This window comes from Aythya fuligula, chromosome 16 (genome assembly GCF_009819795.1).
Source record: "Aythya fuligula isolate bAytFul2 chromosome 16, bAytFul2.pri, whole genome shotgun sequence".
NCBI classification, from domain to species: Eukaryota; Metazoa; Chordata; class Aves; order Anseriformes; family Anatidae; genus Aythya; species Aythya fuligula.
This window is the reverse complement of record NC_045574.1, coordinates 1455205-1473965: the sequence shown is the minus strand read 5'-3', so window position 1 is coordinate 1473965 and position 18761 is coordinate 1455205. Positions and strand designations below refer to the sequence as shown.

Genomic DNA, 18761 nt, shown 5'->3' with positions numbered 1-18761 from the left:
TGCACGGCTTTTTCAGGAGGAAAACAAAAACCTTCCTGGCTCCAGCTCAGGACATCAGCCCCTGTACACGGCTCTTTTGTCCTCTTGCTCATTTCCCGTATGAGCTCTGTGATAACTCCAAGATGTTTTAACGTGGTCCTGCAGACTGCAGGTGACTGATACTACTCCCTCAGAGAGGAAGGAAGCTGAGCTCTAGTAGCACAGGCATGCATTGCAGTCTGGGTTTATGGACCTCAGAGCAGAACCTTGCAGTGATGTGGCTGTGGGTAAAGGGGAGCAGCCTGCACTGAGGCCAAGAGAAAGGCCTTTAGGAGAGGCAGGATTCAGAACACAGCCGGGAGGCCTTTGGCATACTACATACAAAGCCACGCAGCTCTCTTTCTGTGCTTCTGCAAAGATGCTTTCCCTGCCTACAGGTTTAATAGGAGCTCCTAAGAGGGAAACCTGGCTGCAGTTAAGAGCAGAACTTGAAGCGCTGACTGATCTCTGGCTCACACATGCTCTGAAGGCGCTGAATTTGATACATTCCCGGTAAGAACAGCTTAAAGAATTGCCTACGGGCTTGATCCAGGATCTCCTTTGCTTCCCTTTTTTTTCTCCCTCTAAACAAATTGAGACACATTTATAGGACTTTGCTGGCCAAACTTGTGGGAGGCCTGTCTGCACATGTTGGTCAGACGTGTTGGGGTTAGCTTGAGATGATGAACTGAGCAAAAGAAAAACCAGCCCTTATTTCTTGCTTTTCCATGACTGCCTCCTCTGTAGTACACTTTTCCTGTGCACAGATTTAGAGAAGGAAAGGGCCCTTCTATCCCTGAACATGTTCACTCAAAGAACAAAAGCATGGCCATTACCTAAATAGCATTTAAATTCCTGCAGAATAGATCCTGGCATGCGTGCAGTAAGGCTGCATCACTGCTGATGATTTGTATTTTTTTTTTCATTCTATTAAATTGATAAAGAGACAATAACAGTACTAAGATTACCTGCCTCTAGCTGCATAATCCTTCTAGCTCCATAATTCCCCTTGGCTGGAGAACTTGCATTTGCAAGAAAGGTTTGCTTCCTGCCATCTTTCGATTTAGAGTAAAAGAAAGAAACACATATTGCCATTTCTACTAACTTTTGTTTTCTAGGCCTAACTGTGTGAATGTGTTGGTCACCACAACTCAGCTTATACCAGCTCTTGCAAAAGTTCTTCTCTATGGACTGGGCACTGTCTTCCCCATTGAAAATATTTACAGTGCAACAAAAACAGGTAAGAACAAACTAACTTATGCTTCACCAAAGATAGATTGAATTTTTGTCCCTAAGTCAGGCACATCCACTCAACCTGATCACAACAAGCAATGTGTGAACTTTCATTTTAGCTCCATGTTTACACATCTGTGATTTGCATCCTGACTGACCATACTTAAGCTAGTACAGAGTACAAAAAATCAAGTCTTCCCAAGCATCTCTGGGAGGGAACAAGTCTGAAAAATATCCACCCTGTGGAGCAGCTAAAGTATGTTGGGTCTTAACTGCACCTAGCTAGAAGGAAGGCAGTCTGGTTGTACGTGTTACAGAAACACTGTTTGGATCCTGTTGCTCTTGCTGGAGTCAAGTGTGCTGAATGAGTTTTATGAAGCTGTGAGAGTAATAAATATTGACAGGGTTGGCTTGGAGGTTTTTTTTGCTTTGTTTTCTGTCCCTTTTGGTTTAAGTGTTTGAACTTTTGAGGTTTGTTTTTCATGAACAAGCAGAAGAGGGCTCTCAAAACTAAAAATGATGACCATTGTATCACTCTACCAATGGCCAGTCTAAGTAGTTCATCAGTCACAATGGTTACAGAAAACTTGCAGCACTTAGAAGTCTTCAGCTGATAAAGAAAGTGCTAGTAGCTTTCATGGGATGGAAAGAATCCATCTCACATGAAGATTAAGTTGGGTTCTAATTTCTAAAGAAAATGAGCAATGCAGCAAGTTCAATTAGGTTCCAACTTCAGTTCCAGTACCTGAATGTCAGCCCCACTTGTTGTATGTGTACAGATAAAATATGCATCTTCCCTTCTGTTTCTCAGGGAAAGAAAGCTGTTTTGAAAGAATAATGCAAAGATTTGGAAGGAAAGCCGTGTACATTGTAATAGGAGACGGTGTTGAAGAGGAACAGGGAGCAAAAAAGGTACAGTTTGTGGATGCCATCCTGGATTCTTCCACATTTTCATTTCAATGGCTCATTCTTTACTTAAGCATTTAATGAAGCTCCCTCCATTTGAAACAGCTTAGAATTGGTCTAATTTCTTAATAAGCAAATGGCTTAACAACCATGTGAGCTATTTCATACTGTAAATCCTCCCTCCACCTTGGCAGTTAGTGAAATTTTTCAGGTAGCTGTTCTGTCACGTGTTCCAGGAATCATTCTTGCTTAATAAAGATGGCTTTAAACACAAGAAAAGGAAAACTCCAGTGTGTGATCTCAGATGAGCAAGCAGGGTGAATTTCTGATCTGTAGCTGTTTTGTTGTTGTTGTTATTTTTGTTTTGTGAAGTCCAAATTCTTGGAATTAGTTTTGAATGGTCTATTAGAACATGTATGTATGCACACTTCTATTTATGACTCAGTGAGGTCATAGGGCATAACATCATTACAGTAAATACCAAAAGGACCAGTACTGAGCTGTTGCCTATATTAATGATTTATTGATCAGTGTGATTGATTTCACAAGCAAAATGAAATCGGGAAGGTATACAGAATTTGAAGTAGAACAAAAACTCTGACAGCAGTATGGTCAGGAATGATAAGCCCACAGTTTGTAGCATTTCATGCTTGATGAATAGCCCACTGGCATAGGTAGACATAGAAATAATTAAATGGACTAACCCTTGCATCCAATTGAGTTCTACAGCCATTAGTGTCCACAGTTCACTCATTGTGAAACAGGAATTGAAGTTTCAGGGACCAGTTGAAGCATCTTTCTTTTCAGTAGGCTGTAAGAGGAGAGAAGCTGGGATTCCAGAGCTCGGAGAAAGTACAAGCAAAGTTTAAGAAGACCAAAGCCCGTGTTCTGGTTACAATGATTTACGAGGAAAAAAACGAGATTTAGAGTTACAGCAACGGAGTACCTTCTGCCATGCACAAATGATGTCAGTGTATTAGAGAAACACAAGAGTGGTAGTAAGGTAACAACTGAAGACAGAAAGTAGTCACATTTATCAACTAAATTGTGCAACATGAGATTTGAAGTGCCACAGTTTTCATTTCCTAATCTTTAGGACAGCAGCCTGCCTGGAATCTCTGTTTATTTAGCTTTACAGAGACAGGAATACAGTTTGCTAATGGCAAGCATTAATTTCAAGATATCTTTGTGCATCTTGAATTTTGTGTTCCTGTTGTACCTGCAGCAATGTGATTGAATTGCATTTGCTTCAGGAGCACTGCACTTGAATCTAGATACAGGGATTGACTGCATGAGGCCCATCTTCAGCAAACTGATTAGTTTTTAGGAGACACACAGATGGTTGTAGCTTAGGTAATAGACAGAATATTACATCACGGTAACTCAGCTGTGAGGCTTGACTTTATGCTGGAGGACCTGACATCTCATTCTGAACGAAGCTTCTGCAAAGACTTTTCAAACAAATCTAATTCCTGTGGTTGCATAAACCCAGGAACAAAAGAATCCCAGCAAATAAATAAGGTGGTCAGCACATGTTCTAGCCCCAGAATTGTATCTCAAGTCATCATCAAACCCCTCCTTCTTATAATACATTTAGCCTTACTAATAAAACAACAAATCCCACCCCTTTGAAAACTGCTCAGATTTGCAGAGGGTTCTCTAGTTCATGAAGGGTTAAGGAGTCCTCAGAGATGAGTCCAGAATGCATGACTGGGAATGAAGTGATAATAGTCTGCTGCTTTTGACAGCCCAGTACCATACTTCAAAGGTAGTGGGTCAGTGAACATGACTGCATCAAAGGCCACCAGGCTCCCTGGCAGTATGAAGATGTGGGAAGGTTCAGCGGGCTCATAGAGGCAGGATTTCAAGAGTCCTCTTGCTTGTGTTTCTTGGCCTAAGCAGCTCTCCCATTAGTGGAGCACATTCTTTGCTGGGCTGTCACCTCCTTTGATTGATGACTATCATTAGTCAAGACTTCTACACACCTGAGCTCTATACAAAAAAAAAGTGGAGAGAGAGGGCAGGCAAAGAGCCTTTCACTGTTTTGCCGACAGCACTGATAATATCTCCTTTTTTTAGTGGGTCATTTTTCTTCACCTGTCTGATGAGTGGTAAATCTGTAAATGCTGAGCAGCAGGAGAGGCCAAGAGACCAAGCTTTCTTCCCTTTAAAGAAGGAAAAATAGATAATTTAATGGGAGGGGTTTAATAATAACCAGGGGAAGGGAAGGGAGAAGGAAGTAACTCTTCTTCTTAAAGTGAAATTGCAGAGCAATGGAGTCCAGGCACTTCAGAGGTCTGTGTTTGCTTGCTGTTTCTACACACACTGATGAATAGCTTGAAGGAAGCATTTGTTTACTGATAGGCAACATACCAGAGGGAAACTTGAGTTGTATTTAAACATCAGATGCATGTCAATAGACACTACACTGGAGGTTTTTTTATACAGGTAGGTAGACTTGGAAAAGGATCTTCTCCCTTCATCAGCATCATCTCTTCTTTAAAGCTTTGTTTATGCTATTTATTCAGAAACAGTATGTTTACAGTGATAAATTCAGAAATTATTCTCACACTAGAAAGACAGTACACTTTGTCAATTAAGGCTTAGTTACTGCATACTTCACGTTGACTGTACAGATACCTGTATTTTGGGAGGAAGCTAAGAAAACAATGATCTTATCATAAAATCTAAGTGCAAGTATGAGCTGCGTATCTTTGATCTAAAGTAAAATTGTTTGAATTGTTTTGGATAAGAAACAAATGCAGCTCAAACCACAGGCTGACCAGAACATACCTAGAAGAGTTGAATTTAACATTTAAAAACAAATTCTAATTATTTTGATATTTTCACATAAAAAGTGGCCATGGCAATTGCAGCCATTGCTAATCTTTATGGAACTATGTTGTTAGAACTGGACTTTGATAGAACTATTTATACCTTACCAGATTATAGTTTCCATCTCAGGTCCTTTGTTTAATTGAATCTCTCTTGTTTCACAGCACTTATAAAAAGCTGGAATCTTTCAGAGATGTTTTGTTTTCCTATGGTATATTCACAATTCTCATTAGATGATCTTGTTATCATAAAGAAGCTAATAGTAGGTCATAGCTGATTTGTCTAGATGCTAGGATATCAAGTGGCATGACTGGTTAGAACTTGGACATTTGTATACATGACTTCAGATTTATCACAATTAATATGAATTGAACAACAGGAAGGCAGAAGTACATATGATAGTCTCTCAAAAATTAGAATTGGGAGACTTCGTTGAGGACGGATTGTCATATAAACCTATTGCACCTTTCTCTGAGGCAGTGGTGTTACACTAAATGAAAAATCGATCTGAGCAATGATACCAGTTCCTACCTTTCCAGGAAATGTAGCATGACCTATTGCTCCAGTTAATTAGGAAAGGGAAGTAATTGTTAGAAAGCATGTTGTCTCTGTATGGTATTGCATCTTTGTAAGTTTAAATAACTTCATTTTGTGATAAACATATTGTTTACTTGGCTGTGATGCACTGGCTTTCACTTACAGCAAACAGAATAACTTTGAACCTTGTGTTAGAGGATAGGATTACAATGCTTAAGATTCTGTATAGTTTGTTACTATAGACAAACATCACAAAGTGGCAAGAAAATTGTTTCTAAGAGTACTGAAATTCTAGAAACTTTCTTAATTAATCCCTAAAAAAAATACAAGGGTAAAGTTTAGTGGCTAGTACATTCAGAAAGTCTTCCTGCATCCTACATCATCCCTGAAGCAGGACACTCACAAATTGTGGCAGATCTTTCCTTCCTCTCTGCATAGGAGAAATGCCTCAGCAAATAGAAACTTCCTTCTTCCTTCCTTTCTCTCTAAGATGAGCCTCCTTGCCTGTGACACCATGACAACCTGGTGGCCCAAGTACAAAGCTCTGTTACTGAGGGTCCAAATTAAGAAATTTGTTTTCATCTCAGTATTAAACAACAACATCCACCAAAACAAAACAAAACAAAAAACCCTCTTTTGGTTTCACTCTAGCACAACATGCCATTCTGGAGAATCTCTTGTCATGCTGACCTGGAAGCTCTTCGGCACGCCTTGGAACTTGAATATTTGTAGCAGACCCCAACATCTTAGCACTGTGAGGGCTTCACTCAAACTATTACATCGGTTCCGCCTATTCCTCAGCATTTTCTTATTAAAAAAAAAAAAAAAAAATCCCACAGCAACTGCAGTTTTTCTTTTTTTGAAGGAGAACCCTTTCAGTGGAAGCCTCTAAGAACTTGCAGCCAAAGAACATTGTACCAAGTCCTTCTTCTTTTGAACAGAGGAAAAGCCTTCAGATAACTCTGGGGAGCCTGCAGTTACATGCTTAAGCCGGATTCACAGAGCTGTAACTGCCTTTTTGCCATCGACAACAAACACTAGAAGTCTTGGGTCTACTTGTCAGTTTTCTTTTAAAAGGGGAAGAGGACATAATAAAGAGTCTGTGAGCATGCTCTGTGCATAGTACATCATATCACATGGGACCTTCTGAAAATAAGAGTGAAACTGTTGATTTTTTTGTTTGTATTTTTTAATTTATGAACTAATCTCATTACTCTGGTATTAAGCTCTGTACCTGTGTTTTTAATCTGGCTTTTTGGGGTGGGTGGGTGGGTGGGGAGAGTCCTGCCATTCTAAATTAAGAGTTCATTTCTCCAGGACAATCTCTGGGGAAAATCATGTTGTGTACAGTAACAATAAGGACACATGGGACTGCCGGTAAGAACTATAGCTGTGTTTTTAAATCTTACATGGATGGTATGTGGACTGTGCATGTGTCTACACGGTGCCTTATGCTGCCATCTTGGTTTGGGGGGTTGGGGGTGGGGGAAAAGTACCTTGTGATGAGTGAAAGGCATTAAATAAAAAAATGTTTACATTTTGGGGAACTAGGTTACCTGCCTTCTCTTCTCTCCAGCTGCTCTTGGGCCTAGGAGTAGGCCCATGCTGACCTGGAATACATACTCCTCCTTTCAAGGTGGGGTTGGATTAGGAGGACTCTGAACACAGCCCCTCAGAGGCAAAACGGAGTCTGTAGCCAACTATTCTGTCTGTTGGTGCACAGAGTGAAGACAGTGGGTCTGTCCACTGGAAGAGAACACGGATGGTCAGCAAATCCAACTTCTCTTGCAGAGGAAGATGCAGGGCAAGCAAATATTGCAGCTGTGCATATTTATTTTTATGTAAATAAATGCATCTACAAGTATGTTTCAGCTTTAGGATTTCTGCTGAACTGGCAGTTAATTCTTGCTGTCAAAATGTTGCAGTTCTCTGGGTTTGGCTGAATCTGATTCATTTTCAAAACTGCTCTTTCTTGCTTGCACCAAATAACCTCACAAGGATCACAGCCTTACTGGAACAAGGTGTTAGAGCAATGCTGCAAGTAACATAATCCCCTTATCTATCATGTGTGAAACACGATCAAACACACATACATTGCACAAATTACAAGTGTTACACAAGTGCTACATAAGTGCTACAGAAGCCTGAGTGATGCTCCCAATGTTAAAATACTTTTACCACAGGAAACGGACTCATTGCGAGATTTGTGAGGGGATTTTCTGCAGGACTCAAACAGAGAACGCGATCTCAGTCTTGGGCTCAAAATGTTGCAGCACTGCAGCAGTTTTAAAATGTTAGCCATACTCATCAACAGCAGGCATGAACAGAACCATCCTGTGAGTACATGCTTTGGAGGCATTTGCAAAGAGCTGGTCTCTGGGCTGAGTACAACACACAACAAATTAAAATGTGATTTTTCTAGCAGAGGCACTGCTTGTCCCAAGGTCTGCTGAGAGGCGACTGGTAGAATTTTTCCTTCAAGGTTTTCCAGCAGTGTATGAGTGTCACAGGTAGGCAGTTTTATCACAAGTCAAAGAAATCAAACTGGAGAACTGACAGATACTTGCAAGATAAGCACATCTATGAATAAAACTTCTGAAAAAGGAACAAATGCCAGGGATAGCAGACTCCTAAGAAAGCAATACTTCAGCTTTTAACACCCTGTCAATCAGCTAATTGCTCTTGCTTGATACTCCAAATCTAACACCTGCCTTATTTGAGTCAAGAGTGATTCCCACCCAGCCCGCAAGGCTTCTTAGAAGATTTTGCTTTCTGATTGTATTTAAAGATTCTCAAGCTCTGTTGTTTCTGTCTCCAAAGTTCTTGGCGGCATTTTGTTCTCTGTTAGTGCCTGCTGGTGCTCCGCTTACTATATTACTGTTTCTCCATATATCCTCCCAGCTAATGATTTTTACTTACCCACAGGTAACAGAGCTGATGAGGGTGGTGTACACCAGCGTTAGGAACACTTGTTTGTCAGACTTGGCGTAGTGTTTCCTTCCCGTCACAGTAGCAGGTATTCATCTCTCACTAGAGCCAGACCATGAAGATTTACCGTTCCAGGGAATCAGATGGCTGGAAGAAGGTATCTGTAACAGCTTTTTATTTGTGAACATACATTAGGCCTGCAAACACATGCATGCCCCACACATGCAGGGGCCTTTTCACCTGTGTTTCAATGTATCTGTAACATTTTGTTACTCCTGAACACAAACGGCTTAATATTTTCAACTGTTTCAATGCATTTGCATAGTTACAGCATAAAATCCTTTCAGTCACATCATTAACCAGGTCAGAGTACAGCTATAATGTGACCACATTCTCAAATAAGTAGCAGTAGAGCTGAATCTGAGGTGAACAAACTAAACAAATCATGTTAGTACCATTATTAAAAAGATGGCTGATACCAAATTCTGCCCCAAAATGGCAGAACAATACACAAAGTGGCAGTATGTTAGTACACTTCTGAACCTCTAATTCAAACTTGTTGGAACCTAAGTAGAAAAGGGGATGTGAAACACATACCTGGTGAGATAACACTGGTTGGACTCTTGAATGAGACTGTAGTATGAGGGTGCAGTAGCTGCTGTCACAGCTCCTCTCCCATACTTTGACCAAAATACGTTTCCAAACAAGGAAAAAAAAAAAAGCCTCTAAACTGGCATGTCATACATCACATCCTCTACACTATCATTCCCTCATAGTTAAATAGATGACATATGAATACAATGCTGCAGAATAAAAGAAAACAGCTTTTTAAAGCTACCAATTACTGATTGCTAATATTCCCATAATTTCATAATCAGATCCTTTGTATGCCATAATCTCAACTGGTTTCCTAACCTTTTGTAAAGGAAACAGTCTCGCTTGGGAGCCAGAGCGAAGATTTCCTTGCTGCTGTGATCCTCTGGTACCACGTGGATCCCAGACACGTGTATTTGATGTCTGAAAAAGCTGGGACTTAAAATGACAATACTAGAAGAACTAACAACCTACACCTCAAATCATGTCATGTGAACCCCCAAAACCCCCAAATTCCTGTTCTGCTGTAGCAGAGAAGAAGAGCTACATCAGACCCTTTGCCAGAAGGATGAAAGAAAAATCAAGCCATTTTCATAGAGACAGCAGGTATTGCAAAATACAGCAAAGCTAAGGGTTACGTGGGAGTATATAACCCTTCCCCTCTAAGCACCCACATGGGGCAGTATCACCAAAATAGCTGGTAACTCCTGCTGATCAGAGCAGAAGCCTTGTGATGAGTTACCACAGCCATCTACACTGCCTCCATTTCAGTCTGTTCCTATCAGAACAATGAACAGCAAAAAACAAAACAAATAACCCATACCAGTAATGGTAAAGCACCTCCTACATTCCTGTTGATTTGGTGGAGTTGTGATCAAGGAAAGTAAAGAAACTCATTTTTTCTCAGGAGCAGCTGCAGGTTTTGTGATTCCAACACCTCCTCCCCAAACCCCAACAATGTGGGCAGACCAATCTCTATTATAAAAGACAAAATACTCAATTGCAAAGACATGCACTGGAAGCCATTTTTTAAAATATTTTACAGCATTTTAAAAGTATTTTCTAGACTATTACAGCCTCACAGCATGTTTACTGTTTGCACTTTCAATTATTTCCCAAAGCAATGAACGGAAAACTTGCATAATGTGGGTTGCCTATTTCAGCCAGAAACTTCTCAGATATGGGAGAAAAAACTGAAAAAGTTTATCATTCAATTATTCTGTTCTGAAATTAAGGGCAGTAATTCACCTGTTACATACTTCTTAGACAGGATGGAGTTTGAAATGCTGACTTACAGTAAATATGTATTTAATCTATTGCTGTAAGAGCAACACAAGTGCTGATGGTCTGCTGCAGGTACTTGAGACTGCAGTGACTGGGAGATAAATTCAAACAGATACGTTATCACTTGGCTCTTAAAAGCAGCTTCTAAAAGCCAGAGCAATTCTTGCTTTTCCTAGAAGTGTTTAATGTAGCTGTGTTACCTTCTCCCTCTCTTCTGGCATTTCTTGATCATCTCTTCTCTGTCAGGTAAGGACCTTCCTCACTTACGGTAATTATTCTTAAGTAACATACTGTATATGGGCTTCATCAGGGTCAAAGTTTTATCCCTGAAACTTCAGTTAGCTTCTGCATGACAAGAACTTCGTATCTAATGCTATTTATTCAGCAGACTTATGAGGTACTGTGCAGAAACAGACCACAATAATTCATAGTATCCTTTCTCTTCCACTTTTCACCATAAGGTTTTCTTGCATGCCAGGACTCTAAATAAGAAGGTAACAGTTTAATTTTAACAGGCATATTTCAATATATAAAACTATAAGTAGAATGAAACCTGGAGATTATTTTCCCAAGTTTCAGTTACTTATCTTGTTGAAAAATGAGCAAAAGGCCGCAGCAAATTGAGTTGTGAAGTCCTTTTGTCCTGAAAACAGCAAATATACAGAATACTTAAAATGAGAAGTAACACAAAAAGCAACACACACAATGGAAAACTTGCAATCACGACAAAGATCAGATGAAGACAGATTCATGACCTATGCTGTCATTGGGAATCGAGTATCCCAGCAGACAGTGAAGGGAAACAGGCTTTCTGGGCACAGTTGCTTTTCCCTTCACCTGTAGTCCCTGCAAGTGCTGCCCCAGAGAGGAATTTAATAGATTTGCTCCATTTTCTAAGAGTACCTTTTGCTCATCATGTCAAATTTCAGTTCTGCCTGTGCTTTTGCCTGGCTTAAAGCTCAGGTACATTTCCTAGCTCTCTGATGAGCAGTGCTCATTCATTCTTGGAGCCTATAGAGAATGATTTGCCAAACTGCGCTCACATAATGTACTCCTTTTGCAAAAGCCTAATGTGTTTTGTAGGGAATGATCCATACCACATATCTTTCCCCTCCATCCTCTTCAGGTGCAGGACTGAAACAAAATATTTCCTTCCCTTCCCCCCTCCCCAACTTTATCCTTAGGGTCTTCCCACCTATCTGCTCTCAACTGCTACTTCTAGCAAGTCATTCGTTTTGTGGAGTGTAACACAAAGCAAATAGCTCTTACCAACCAAAAATAACACTGAGATGGCAGGCAGGAAAGGATGCTATCTTCTTAGGTCTCTTTGTCTTAAAACTTTCAATTATTTAGTTAAAACAGAACTTGGATTTGAACGATTTCTAAAAACAGCTCTGCCAAAAATCACACTTGGACCTTGCCAAGCTTTGAATAATTCAGATGCAATAACAAAATAGCATTTTGTCAAACAACCAAAAAACTGTAATGGAAGTTGTTGCAAAAATGTACCTTGTTATTGGAGATGGAAGAACATGTCATTACTTGGTTAATTTCCTGTACTTTTTTTTTCCTTGCAGTTCTCGCGTTTTTCCACATGATGGCAGCTAGGCTCTGCTATAAGCTTCCTCTAGACAAAATCTTAAAAAGCTGCTTAACAGAATCTTGGCTTAGCGAGGTTTTTAAATGCCTTCAATTAAGCTGCAACTGTACAATTGTTTTTAAAAACTATCCTCTGTAATTCACACAAAGAAAGGGTTATTCAGAGGGACTTTGGTGGCATGGATCCACCTCTCTGTAAAGAATTTCAGTTGGTTATAGATAAGCTTAGACTGAGCATGACTAGCGGAGCCTACAGCACCCCTTCTGAACTGACACATCACTACTGTAGAGGATGAGAAACTTGGAGCCTTTGGCTCTAGAAGAGCTGTGTTGCTGTTGTTTGCTCCATGTTCCTCTGCTCTATAACCACTTTTCCATGATTTAAGCACTGAAAACCTAATTCACCAAGCACCAGCACAGGAAGGTGACAGCACAACTGATGGCAAATTCTTAAACCCTGCATTCATAGCTAGCCCACAAAGCTCCCTCTTCTCCAGCCAGAGCTGCCAGAGCCAGGCTGTTGCCACCACAGCAGTTACAGCTGTATGGCATTGATTCAACTTCATCTGTCTGCTCGTCACACCCATATACTAACATCAGGTTTCTATTAGGAAACTTTGCTATAGTAAACTCCATCCACATCATACCACCTGGGGGACTAAAGCAAAACCTCAGAGCAGCCTGAATGCTGTATTAGCACGTTCTGACCAGTGCAGGGCTCCTGAAGGTGTGGTAAAGCTAGGAACACATTGCCATCTCTTGGTAAAGCTTCAGAGATGACTGGCCCAGTTAAGGAACTCCCGTGTCCATCTCTTCCTCCTGAAGGCCCAAGAGATAATGCAAGAAGAGTATAGAGATTTCTAAGTTCAAACTAAGAAAAGTTAATTTTCTCCCCAAAACTTAAGGAATCAGTAGTAATATGCCCATATCTCCTAGTAGGCTATAACACAAGATGGAAAACCTGAGGCATATCCATTGCCTGTAGCTGAATAGTGAAGACAAGTTGTCCCAAAATGATATATAGCCAGAAAGGCTTCCCATTATTTACACTATCCCTTGCCCCCAGCAACTCAACACCTAATCACTGGCATTGCCCTCTGCAGCCAGACAACCCAAGGGCAGCCCCTCCAGACTCCAAACTAAGGAGTCTGCTGTCTTCAAGCCAGGACTGAATTAGGTTCTGCAACAGATAAACAGTCAGAAAAGTTAAAGTTGCAGGCCCAGCCCACTGATCTTTCCCAAGCTTGGCTCCTACGTAAGAGACACACTCATTAGCGGTAGGAGGTACTCCATACACAAGTGATAAATGCAGCTTAAGCCCGGTCATGACATTTGAATTTGTATTAAATAAAGTTACAGCCAATCTTTTAAATTCATATCACATCAGTGTCATCTCCTCTGGTATGTCCAAGCCAGAGATGTGTTCTTCCCTCACTTTAGATAAAATCATCAGAAAACTGATGAACTTCATAACATAACCAGCTAAAATGAGGGGAGGACACCAGTCACCAGAACATCTAAGATGATACCTTGATACACTGGCCCGATAACAAGTCCTCACTGGGATTTGGTCACCTATTATCCCATATGAGGAAAGAAAAAAGAAATGCCCATTAAAATAAAAATAAATAATAACGATGATCACTGAAATAGAGGCTTCAGAGATCCCAACATTATTAATCCAACATTCAAACTACATGGGTTAGGCCAAAACATCATTTCAAGCTTGCAAGATTTGTGCTTTTCTTTAAACAGGAGCACTGGGAACATTGTTTGATTTTATAAATGCATGTAACAAAATACCTACAGGAGTAGGAACTTTAAAAGAATAGTCATAGTAAGATTTTACAATTAGCTATTTCAGCTCCCTCTGGTTCTTTTAACAGAGGCACATAGCAGTCTTGCCCTACTTCATGCCCCAGAGGACTACAGCAGGACTTGTCATGGAAGTCCCCACCTCAACTCACAAGCATACCTGACAAGCTATGTGATCAATCCTTTGTGTCCTGCCCCAATGCAACAGATGAATAAATGTTACAAATCAAGCACTGGACCATAGCTGCTATTAAAATGAGTCTTTACATACGTGGACTGTTACTTACAGACTGTCAACACTGCTTTGTTTTTTCTCAAATCTGACAGTCTTGGATTCAAAGGTCCCACATTGCTGAGGCAGAAAATCACAACATAAGCAAAATTAGCTATGATCTGGAGACTGTGCAGAAATGAGCATTCATCCAGACTGAATGAACTGGAAATTCAGGAACACAAAACATTTTTCTAAAACTGTTTAATAAAAAAGTGTGAAGTTTCTTGAAAAATTGGAGAAACCCAAAGCATATCGCGTGTCACCTGTCTTAGTCACAAAGAAACACAATTTTCAAAAAAGATATTTAAGTTTAATACAAATTTTATACAAAGAAAATGTGAAAAAATACTTCCATATGCTAAAAGCAATTATGCTTCACAAATAAGGCCAGCTAGGCTATTTTTGACACAACTGCAATTCACGAATAATTCTGTTCTCGCTTTTTTCTTCTAATACTTTTTTCCCTCTAATATGGGTACTAGCTGGAGACTGTACAAACCGCATTCTTTTATAAACAATGGGAGAAATCAACATGACTAAAATGTACAACAGAATGTACTGGAATGATATCATACAATTAATTTTCTCATATACATACATCACCTTTGCTTTGTTCAATGCTTTCGTTTTACACAACATACAAAATGGTACTACAGTATAAGTGTAACAGACAGCATTTTCATGGGTTACTTTCTCTCATACTGTACTGTTTCATGCTTACATAAAAACATAAATTCCATCATATAAATAATACATGCTCTGGCCCAGCATCAAAAGTCCTTTGCCCATGTTTCCTGATCCATGTTTTTCTCCACATCTAGCTCTTGTTCCATTTGAAAACTTTTCGAAGTCCTTTTTAGAGGATTAAAAAGGAAGAAGAAGAAGAAGAAGAGGAAGAAGAAGAAGAAGAAGAGGAAGAAGAAAATAAAACTGAACTGTGAAGCACAGGAAAGCCAAAACCAAAACCCTTTCTCATCTTTGATATTAGTTATAAGAAATAATGCTACCAACCAGCTGATATTACACTTTCAAACTTTCCTGATATTAGGCTGAATTTTCAACTTGTCTCTTGTAAACAATTTTAACAGTCTGGTCACTGTAAAAAGCAATGTAAATATGTATTTCAGGTCCACAGATTGGAAATGTCATAATTTGCCTAATACAATTAACAGAAAAAAAGATACCCTTCATCATTTGGTTGCTCAACAAAAAATTCTACAAGAGTTTCAAAGTGCAGAAATTGTTTTCAATCCAAATGCAAATCAAGTTGCTCAGATTCTCCTGATTACGTTATTTGATGCATAACTGTGAATTTCTGAGACCAGTTTTCAGTGTTAGCTTGTGATAAGGCTATTTTAAACCTTTCTTTTTCCAACTTCAAACACTCTTTATAAGTTAAAGTCAATACAAATATAAAAATGAGATGGTACTCTAACTTTAATGACATCCACAAATTGTACATTATTTACAAAAGAAGCATAGATTTAACACAGATCTTACCTGTCCTCAGCTTTTCTAAGCCAGCGCTAATGCTTTACATTAATGTAGTGTAGTTAATGCTTTGTACACATATACAAAGCTAAAGTCTGAACCTTTGAGGTTAATCCAAAGAACTGTGTTTATTTTTCACATTTCTATTAGATTTATTTTTTCCAACAATTGTATGGACTTCTTGTTAGCAGTTAGACTCTTCGTACTTGGACTGGCATTGTGGTCTGAACATACTGAACTCCAGTTCTCATTGCCACTGTCCCAGCAGAAGGACTTACCACTACAGGAATGGTCTGTGAATTAAAACCAAGAGAAACATATTGTTATGTTAAAGGTCATATAAACATGACCACAGAAATAGAGATTTATTTTCCAGGGAAAATCCAGAACAAGTTCCAATTTTGTGCAAGAATTAAAACCTTTATTACCACAATGTCACCTTATTCCAAGGCAGAAAGTAGTATATTACTTTCCTAGAGCCAAGAGTTTTTTACTGTATTATTACTACTTCATAATTACAGGGACAGTTGTTCTGATAGGTAATGTACTATGCTAGGAGAATTAGGTTTTCAAAGTTACTACGTCCAGTTACATATTTTCCCCAAATTAATACATGGGGAGACGAAAAAGGGCTAAGAAAATCCTTTGTCATTTGAAAAACGTTTTGATGAATCAAACCGGAGTACAAAAATACCCTTGTTTATAAGTATATTCCTGTTACACATTACTTTTTTTTTTTTTTTTTTTTCCCCAAGAGGAACTCCCCCATGCATTCAGTCTACACAAAAGAGAATAAAGAGCATCCATTTGAACAAAAAAAGTACTTAACTTTTACACAAATAGATAACAAAAACATCAGGATTACTGGGAACTGTCTTATACTCCCTGTAAAAATACTAATATAGAATAAATTTTTCACTTCCATCATACAGATCATGATCTATAAATCTTAACAAATGTAGTTTCAGGACATCTCTATGGGTGGTAATTGATTCTACAGATGCAGAGACAAAGGCACAAGAATGTTAAACAATCTCGTAACGGTCACATCACTCTGGAAGATCTGGAAAAGGATTTATTGAATCTTAAGCCTTTATCTTACCTTTCCTACAAAAACGTGAGAAAGTTTAGAAATGTCTGTAACATACAAATTGCAAGTATGTTTTGATACAATTCCAGTGATGGACAACTGGTGATCAAACAAATGCATCCATTTCAGTTCACAATATTTAGTGGAAGAAACAAGTGAGAATCTGAGAAATCTGAAAGGGATGCCCAGGTCTTCCCCTTACTGTTAGTGTAAAGTTCCAGAGAGAACACAGAAGAAGAAATACAAGTTCACTGAAACCCAATGTCTCCCCACATTGTTTTAAGAAATCACATTAGTGTCTTAATGGTATTCACCAAAGATTGTTAATATCCCTACTGAGATGGATTACAGCCTAGAGTGTTTATCAGCTCCTTTGCGACAAAGTCTATGCCTTCCAGAAGCCTACTCATTCCATTCCCTGGAATGCAAAGATGATGAGTTCAAATTTTTACAATATTTAACAGCAGAAAGAATAAAAACCAAAATGAAACCAACTTTCTAAATAAATTCAAGATTTTTGTCATTTTACAGTGATTTCAGATGTGTAAAGAAAGTTCAATGGAAATGGTACCCAGAAGATATACTGGAAGTTGTTCAGAGGGGATAAGTTCCTAGTTGGAAACAAAGTGCAAATTGAACCCTAAAGAAGCCATTGTGTAAGTCACCGTTAGTTGTATAGGCGGGGAAATTAAGGTTGCCACAGTTGTCTTATAAATATACACACTTACACAAATGAAAAAAAAAAAGTTTCAGTTTTTAGAGTGAATGGAATGTGCAAGACTCCTTAAATGTGTTAGGATCATTCCCTGAGAGGTAAATTCTCCACCTCTGCCACCTTTTCACATATGTACATTTTGTATACATATTAAACATGCACTAAGGTTTAAAATTATTTAAATTGCACGTGCAATTGTTAGAATACAGAGGTGTCTGTAGCTGTGCAAGACTAATGCATATACGTGTACAAAGTTTTAAACATGCAGAAATAAAGGTTGAAACCTTCAGATGTTCCACTTATGCTTTACATAAGTCAATACACTTTGTTTTACAGAAAACTGATGAAGGTAACTGCCATTTTCTGAATATTACACGAAACCACTTTATGATCTTAGAACCTCTCAGCTATTCACAAAAGAACCTAACTTCACTGATGTTTCGCGTTTGACTTTAACGCACACAAAACCTTGTTATGGGAATTCAGTCCAAGTAACTTCATGCCAATCCTGCAAAGGTGCACAGTGCTCTCAGTTGAGATGAAATGAGTTGAGTAAAAATGCTTAGGAATGTGACAAGTCATGACAGCCACTATAAGCGATACATTTTTTGTGTGGAGCATGATGGCTATGAAACACGTGTATGTGTGGAGGTGCATATATTCCAACGCACACGTGTGGTATGCTGCAGCTGGAGGGGGAAGGTGCATGCATGTCTGTGTGTACACAGAGAGAGAGAAAGACAGAATAACTTAGCAAACCAGGCGTCACAGTCACAGGATGAAAATGAATTTAAATTATCTAACTTCAGGCAGAAAATGAACTGAAGTTACCCAAACATGGGCTTCTCTGCTGAACCCCCACTGAGACAAGGCATGCAGTTCAGTTACCAGTGCAGTATCAGCATTTCTCTTTTGGTAAGAATGTCAGCTCAGCTGCCGTGCTGACTCTGAAGTGAACACCGCAGAACACCACAAGTTGAAAGAATGTGATAGTATGGTGTGCAAAATCCCAAAAAAGCAAACTCACTTCTGTCCCATCTCCGGTGAATGATACTAGGGAATTCAAGTGTCCTTGGTAAAGTTTTCAGTGGAAAAAAACAGGTCTGAACACAATGCTATTTCTCATAATTTCATAACGCTAATGTGCAATACTGCATGGGAGATACACTACTGCTGAATGCATATTTTTTTTCCAGAGTTACTGAGATGTCACAGGAATATCAAGCATAGCTCAGAATTCATTAAATCTCTTTAGGATGCCATAGACAAAAAGATATTTTAAATGAATTCTCTATATTTACATTGATGTTGTTTTCAAGTATATACATGAAACGGACAAATAACTAACACAATAAGGAAAAATTGAAGTCTGACTGTCCTCAGTGCCTTAGCTGTTCTTATTGAGAGCTTCTCAACCTTTGTAATAATCAATGGATGAAATG

General features: G+C 39.1%; 2 protein-coding genes across 8 annotated transcripts in view; one reads left to right on the top strand and one right to left on the bottom strand.

Moving 5' to 3' along the window:
* The window catches only part of EYA2 (EYA transcriptional coactivator and phosphatase 2), a 97237-nt gene extending 90483 nt beyond the window's left edge, over positions 1-6754 (top strand). For both annotated transcript variants that reach the window (XM_032198670.1, XM_032198669.1), the window contains exons 13-16: positions 417-531; positions 1137-1258; positions 2063-2163; positions 6181-6754. In XM_032198670.1, the coding sequence (XP_032054561.1) occupies positions 417-531; positions 1137-1258; positions 2063-2163; positions 6181-6261 (419 nt within the window). In that variant the 3' untranslated portion in view covers positions 6262-6754. The remainder of the gene's footprint in view (positions 1-416; positions 532-1136; positions 1259-2062; positions 2164-6180) is intronic.
* Positions 6755-13258: 6504 nt separating this feature from the next.
* Positions 13259-18761, bottom strand: part of ZMYND8 (zinc finger MYND-type containing 8) — a 63584-nt gene continuing 58081 nt past the window's right edge. For 5 of the 6 annotated variants that reach the window (XM_032198628.1, XM_032198626.1, XM_032198630.1 and 2 more), the window contains one exon: positions 15443-15807. In XM_032198628.1, the coding sequence (XP_032054519.1) occupies positions 15706-15807 (102 nt within the window). In that variant the 3' untranslated portion in view covers positions 15443-15705. Of the gene's footprint in view, positions 14876-15442; positions 15808-18761 lie in introns of those variants that run through there. The other variant, XR_004253968.1, reaches the window with a different exon arrangement.